This window comes from Tupaia chinensis, unplaced genomic scaffold, assembly GCF_000334495.1.
Source record: "Tupaia chinensis unplaced genomic scaffold, TupChi_1.0 Scaffold143976_1, whole genome shotgun sequence".
In the NCBI taxonomy this organism is placed as follows: domain Eukaryota; kingdom Metazoa; phylum Chordata; class Mammalia; order Scandentia; family Tupaiidae; genus Tupaia; species Tupaia belangeri.
In genome coordinates this window covers 416,289-423,747 of record NW_006203827.1, presented here as the reverse complement: position 1 = coordinate 423,747, position 7,459 = coordinate 416,289, and the positions used below count along the sequence as shown (strand labels likewise).

The 7,459-nt window shown below is 40.2% G+C and overlaps 1 protein-coding gene across 1 annotated transcript; it reads left to right on the top strand.

Annotated features, from left to right (window-relative positions):
• The first annotated feature begins 374 nt into the window (after positions 1-374).
• On the top strand, positions 375-7,257 carry NEXMIF (neurite extension and migration factor). The gene is made up of 3 exons (XM_027767172.1): positions 375-490; positions 1,448-5,822; positions 6,469-7,257. The coding sequence occupies exons 1-3, from the start codon at positions 412-414 to the stop codon at positions 6,560-6,562; spliced, it is 4,548 nt and encodes a 1,515-aa protein (XP_027622973.1). The 5' UTR covers positions 375-411; the 3' UTR covers positions 6,563-7,257.
• Positions 7,258-7,459: the final 202 nt, after the last annotated feature.

Genomic DNA, 7,459 nt, shown 5'->3' with positions numbered 1-7,459 from the left:
CAAACTGAAATAATCTCCACATGCACACATCCCTTATCTCAGATTAACATGGACTCCACTTTGCACCATTCCTAATTAGGAAGCCATGATTAGTTTAAATGTGTTACTATTGGAGTAAGGTATAAGTCCTCTTGCTTCCTCAGCTTGCAACTTTGGATAGTATGACAGCCTAGAAGGGATATGAAAACTAGAATGTATGAGTAAAGTATGAGTTTCCAAATTGACGTATATGGTAGGTATAAACAGTAGCAGTAATGAAACTAGTCTGAAAATAGGTAAATCCCATGAGCCTTCTATTGGAAATAATCTGTAAAAAACAATCAAACAAATTTATTGACTGATGTTATATATTTGAAATGTGCAGGTTGGACAACATTTGGACTTGGAATGAAACAGTAAGAGGTTACATTCATGGATAACCAACAAGATAAGGCTATTGTTGCCTCAGCCAACGGAGAAAACACTCTGATTAATGGGGTCAAAGAAAATGGTAAGGGAGTTTAATTATAGCATAATATCTCTCCTGGCAATCTTTTGTTATTTTTATGAATTTCAATATCCACAAAGTTGGAACAGATTGAGTCTAGGACGACTTTGACATTAATAATAATCCTAAACTTCATTCTTCCAAATTCTAATTGGTCTCAAAGAGTCTCTAAAAGGCATTTTATTCAATCCCTTTTTTCCACCGAAGTCATCTCTGTCCAGTGCTTTTCCTCAAAAATTTTAGTGAGTTAGAAATATACTTTAATATGAGGCTTAGAACTTCTAGATACACTAGGATCTTTCAGAACATATGTCTGAAAGATGGGCCTGAGCCTCATATCACAAAACCATAAATGTCTCATCTGAGCATTTTCACCCCAAAAGCCTTGACTTTACAAACTGATCAAGCAAGCCAATTCTCTTTTCATTTCCAAGAAGGGATCTTTCTCTGAGGAAGAAGCTGGACCTAAAGAATTATTATTTTTCACATGCATGAATGTTAAATATAAAATTTGGGCTGTTGTTTATCTTTAAAATTGTACCAGGGGGTACATGTGCTAATCAGAGACAAAGAGAGAAAACAAGAGGGCAGAAGCATTCCCCAATGGAGTATAGTCATGCTGTAATCCCTTCTCCATTTTTCTATCCTGTAAGGATTTGGGGCCCTAACACACATACACACACACACACACACACACACACACACACACATCCAGCATGTTTCTCAAACCACTGGAACCTGGATTCAAACTGGGCAGTGGACCATGTGAGATCTGGCTTACAGGACCTGCCCCAGGGTTGTTTTTTCAACATTGTAGTTTTGATTTCTAAAGCTAGAGAAACAGGCACTTAGCTTATATAATAAGATGAAGTACCAGAAACTGATCAAGGGGAAGAGAATTAATGAGTCTGGTCTAAGACCCTTAACTATATTCCTGTCATTTCTTTCCCTTTTCTCTAGAGTCAGAGGACCAAGATATGGCAGCAAAGTCATTTGCAGCTCTAGAAGCAGCTGCACCAATACAATCTATACCAGTGGTGCAGAAAGAGACCCTGATGTATCCCAGAGGTCTCCTGCCTCTGCCCTCTAAGAAGCCTTGTTTGCAGAGCCCTCCCTCTCCTTTGGGCCTGATTGAAGCACCTGAGCATGCTGCTAATAGTGCATCTGTGAATGCCATCTCCCTCACATCTGGCATTTCAAAAGGCCTGAATACATGGTCGCTGCCCAGCGAGTGTGAGAAAGCTCCATTTGCCATAATGGAGCCTGCAGGCATGTCGGCTCTGAATGGGGACTGCCTTATGCAGCCAAGCCGGACTTGCTTGGGCTGCTTCATGGACTCTAAGGATGCAGCAGATCCTGAGCCAGGGATTAGCCTGAAAGTCAGTGATCTAAATAGGGATTATGAAACATGTGCAGTCTCTGATATAGGGATTCAGTGTGTTAATGCTGGAGAAAACATGAAATATGGAGAGCAGCTTCTCTCAGACCAGCTCCTAGGTTTCCCCCTGCATAAATCAAGAGCAGGAGATAGACGAGAAGCTGAGAAACCTGACATCGACTTGGAGGATCCAACTCAGAAAAGTTACTATGAGGCATTACTGTTAGATAAGTGCAATACAGAAGAAGCTTTGCTTGCAAATTCCAATCAGGATTGGGGTTATTTTGAGACTTTCATTAGTGAGAGTAAGATTGAACTACTCGACCTTTGTTCCAAGAATGAGCTGTCTGTCAACCTCTTCTCTGAAGAAGATGTGGATAACTACATGTTTGATGATGATGAGTCAACACTGGGCAGTGATGTCTGCTCTCTAAAAATTCGATATGAGTCTTTTCAGGACAATGTTCGAGATAAGACTACCCTCCTGATGAAGGAGGATGCCCAATTCAACTTTTTTCCCAGTGTCTTTTCTACCTGCCCCAAGCGGGAATCTAAGAGTGGGGCCCTAAAGCAGAGCAACGATATTTCCCAATTTAAGGTCCCTGATATGAGCATCATCGGGGGGGAGGAAGATAAAAACCTGGACAAGAAGAAAGGCAAAGAGGAAGGACAGGAAGACAAAGGTGTAGAGAAAAAAGATGGAAAGGATAATGGAGAAAAATCTGCCTTAAATAAACCATGCAGTGGGACTGAGATAGGGCAATTTAAGAATTTAAAGCAGGGTCATCTTGTTAATTCCTTGGAGACATCAGGGAATTTCTGTGATGACAGTTCCTTCATTGAAGTCTCATATGATGCCATGGGGGAGATCAAAGACTGTAGCCGCTATATGGCCCGGGACACTACTTCTGGCAGCTCCTCCTCCCAGCAGAACTATGGGCTGCGAGCCAAGAGAAAAGTCAGATACAGTGAAGATTATCTATATGATGTTGATTCACTAGAGGGTGAAAAAGTAAATGAGAGGAAAGAATGGCTGCCAGCTGGTTCCAAAGAGGATGATGATGATGAATGGTGTCCCAAAAAAAGAAGAAAAGTAACTCGTAAGGAGCCTCCTGTTATTATCAAATACATTATCATCAATCGTTTTAAAGGTGAGAAGGACATGCTGGTGAAGTTGGGTAAGGTGGATGCTAGTGAGACAACAGTGAATTTGAATGAGAATCAACTCAACAAATATGCCAAGCTGGCACCCTTGAAGGGTTTCTGGCAGAAGAAGAAGAAGCAGAGAAATAGCATCACAGACTTAATCAAGACACCCTTATGCCAAAAACAAAGCTTTGAACCAGGTAGCTTTGAGATGTCATTTCTGCCACCTGCTCGCAAACGAAAATCTAAACTCAGCAACAGGCACAGGATTCACAGAATTTCATCCATGGAAACTTCAGCAAGTAGTAAGCAAATTTCATTCTGTAGTGATCAGAGGCAAGCTAGTAATCGTAAAGAAGATGGAAATCTAAAAGGTACTCTGAAGTCAACACCTCTGGCTGCTACCATCTGTGGAAATGGATCACATATAAATGACATCACAGGCCCTGACTCAGTGAAAGTCAAAACCCAAGACATAGAGTTTAAGGGGCCAGAAAGGAAAGTGCTCAACAAAATCAAATTTAAAAGTGAAACTAGATTAAAATCCAAGAAAATCAAAGCTATGCAAGAAAGCAAGCCAACTGATCAAATGAGCCCTCTCTTAGAAGACCAATCTTCAAAGGCTAATTTAAAGAATGAAATTATTCCTGGGACCTCAAACAGTTCCCAACTATCTGAATTTCATGAGGCAAAGGTTTCTAAGAATTCCACTTTCTTATCAACCACCTGCTCTTCTGAAACGTCTCTGTCATCTGCTAATGTTGCCACTAATATACCAGTGATCCCTGGAGGGTATCTGCAGACATTGTTAGATGCTTCTGACTTGTCAAATAATACTAGTATTTCATACTTCACCCACAATTCTCCAGAACAAAATGATGGTAGCCTCACTCAAACAGAAAAATCATTTGTACCTCTCCAGCCTGCCCAGGATGGTGTGCTCTCTTCAACCTCTGACTCTGAGCTACAGCAGTCATCTCATAACTTTAAAATGGAATCAAGCAACTATGGAAATGTGTGGCCCAACAAGGCTACTTCTGGCTCCCAGGAATTCATGGCTGAAGTCTCAAGGGAGATATCTCCAAACCAATCCAGTGAATTTGGAGCCTCCCAAGTAGCCTCCATGGAAAATAACCTCACAGCTACAACATATAGTCCAATCTGCCTCAATAACAGTGGCAATAGTTGCAGCAAGGTCCTGTATGCCTCCGTGCAAGACACCCAGCTCCTATCTGATGAACCTTATCAATTATGTCACTTTAATAATGATGAGATATGCTTTCCATTCCAGCAGGGCCCAGTCAGTATGGATGATGGTCGGCTCTTTAGCTTTGATTCAATGGCCCCACTTTCTGTCAGCTCAAATAATTACTGCTCCTTAAGCTTGAAATCCTGTGAAAAAGATGGTGATGATGACATCACTGATGACTTCCTGGCTCACTGCAGCCCCAAACTGGTGATCCAACAGAGCATTGATGAGATAGCACCACTAAAGGAGTCCACCGACCTCCTAGATATCTCTAACTTCACTCCTGACAAATTCCGCCACTCTTCCCTCTCAGAGATGTCTCCACCTGACACTCCAAGTCTTTCCCCTCAAATTACCAGATGTGAAAGTATCAAGACACTAGGGACACTGAAGGGGTTCCAGGAGGGTGTCCCAGGACCACTGGGAAACATAGAGAAAATTAAATGGGACTGCAGCACCCTTTCACAGCAGGTCCAAGTGGATGATGGATTTACTTTAAATAACCATCAGTTTCAGTTCCATATGTTCAATGATGAGGACTCTGTCAGCCTGCTTCCAAAAAACCCTTGCCTGTCAACTTTTAATGATCCATCTGGTCAAACCAGTACCAACAGCAAAGTGTCAAAATCAAGAAAGAAAAATTCACCTATCAAGAGTGGAACTATGAACCAAAGCTCTTCTCAGAAAAACACCAGAAAAAAATCCCCCAAAGCCAACAACAAAGGGATTGAAAAGCCACCTGGCAAAACCTCCCGCCAGGTCCCTAAGTCAACAAAGAAAGGGAAATACATGGCTGCCATTAGTGGAGAGAAAATGCAAATTGGCATTGGCCGTGGAGGAAGCCAAGCCAACAGCATATCCTCCATTGGGAAGACATTGACTGAATGTATCCAACATGGTGGCCCTATGGCCTCTATGAAGATACCAAGTCAGAAGGGACTTTCTGGAGTCTGGGCTTCAGGGAAGGAGGGCAGCCCAGGCTGGAGTGACATGAGCATGGGCACTAACACCAATAGCCTCCTGGATGATGATCAACGGGAATTTCAGGAACCTTCCTATATCTTGTCCAACATTGCCTCTGGCATGGCAGATGTGCAGAGATTCATGATGGCCTCCATAGAGCCCCTTTGGGAACCCATGGAGCACCATGGGGACCCCAATATAGTCTACTCCCCTGAGTCCAATAGTCTAAAATTAAAAACTCTCAAAATATTGGCTGGGACACCACAAGAGTCTAAGAAAAAGGTCAACAGTGGATCCCCAGGAACCACTAAGAATCACAGGTCAATCAAGGGTGTGAGCAAAACCAATGGGAAAGCAGCAATAGGTGATCCTGGTCGTGCAAATATGCCTGGTTATAATGAGGACTCTCACTCTGCCTTCTTTGATAAAAAGTATAGTAACATGAGCACTTTAGGCAATAATGGACCGACACATAAAAAATTGTACCGTCACAAATCCAGCTCCAAGGCTCTGAGAGATGAAAAGTGTAAGGGAAAGCGCATGGAACGAGAACAGGTCCACAAGGATGAGGCTGGGACAGCTTCTTTTGAAAAACTGAGGTAATACCACACCGAAATGGCTGAGATGATGCACCCTTATCTTTCCTACTGCTGCTAAGCCCATCGTCCCTGATTTTTTTTCCCTCTTGAAAGCAAAAGTTTGCATGAAAGAAACTGTCCCATTCCCTTCTTTTTCAAATTAAAAAGAAAGGAAAAGAGTGCATGAAAATCCCTAAACCTTTAAACCACCAAAAAAAAAAAAAAATTGGGCAATTTTGTTGTGATGTGGCTAGGGATAAGCTCTAACAAGCCTATTTTTCTTCTGCTATTCGGCAATAGTTTTTACTTATTGAGAAAATAGAACCAAAATATACTCTTGAACGATTTTGAGAAGGGAAGGCTTTGCAGTAAAACAGATTTTGAACAACAGAATTAAAAACTTGTAGACAAAAACAAAAAACAAACAAACAAAAAATAAATAAAAACAAAAAAACAAGATCATTTCAACAAAAAGAGCTACTAGGTGAAAAACAAAATGTCAACATGTGGCAATTAGGAGTGCTTTCTAGTGTCCCCTGCTATTTGTATCTTTTTTCTGCATAATATGGCATCTGGTATGATGTTAACAAATTTAGATGGTATGATCCCTTTATGGGACATACACTAAAACTAACTAAGATGGCATAAATTTTTGATTTTTCTGCAGGGATTCTGACTGCAATCCCCCAAAAGCAGAAACAGCATTTTGGGTTTTGCCTGTGTTTGAAGAAGAAACTCGCATTTTCCAGAAAGACATTTGATGTTTGTGTTTTATTACTTTCAAAAATGCCTTGTGGTATGTATGTTGACATGTAAGTGCTTAAAGAAAAGAATTTTAAATTGTGGGAATAAGTCTTTGGAAGAAAACTTTAATCTGATGTTCTATGTAAAAGACTTGAAAAGTCATACAGTTGCACAAGTAGTTTATGCACTATTTACCCATGAGGAAAAAAATGGAAAACATTGTGCCAAACTACAAACAAGTGACTGTACTGTACATATTTTTACTTCTATATCAACATTTGGTTGTGAGTATTTGGGGAGCTTGTCCCTGTTAATTTACTAGAAACATTCCAGTGATTCTTGCTATTAACCACCCCCACTTATGTGGATAGCACCTATAGATTACAGTGGAAAAATATGTTGTGTTATACAATTTACCAAAATTTAAAGGATACTGTTTGAAATGTGCCAAATTTCCTTACCTCATCTCATAGATTCACCCCACAGTTTAAAGCTCATTAATGAATTTTAAATGTCTGTGTGTATACGTACACACACACACACACACACACACACACATACATACATACATACTTTCTTTTAAAGTTTTAAACTATACTATCCTGTGCAGAATCATAAATAGTTAAACAAGGCACAATAAAGGTTTGTTCATTCCTTTGTCTAGGGGTTAAAATGTTGGAAAGTCTGAAAGTCACAATAGCTAAGTCCATCAGGGACCCAAGTATACCCATTTACAGAATCTTTTGCAAGGAAACAAAACAGCTGCTTTGAAAGTTTGTTTTCTAAAAGCAAAATCTGTAGCTGAAAATTATTTAAAGTGCAAAGTTATATTGCTGATACTTTATATCTTAATATTATATATTTTATAACAGTCTGGGATAAATTATAAAAATAGTTATAAAATCAACACTAAT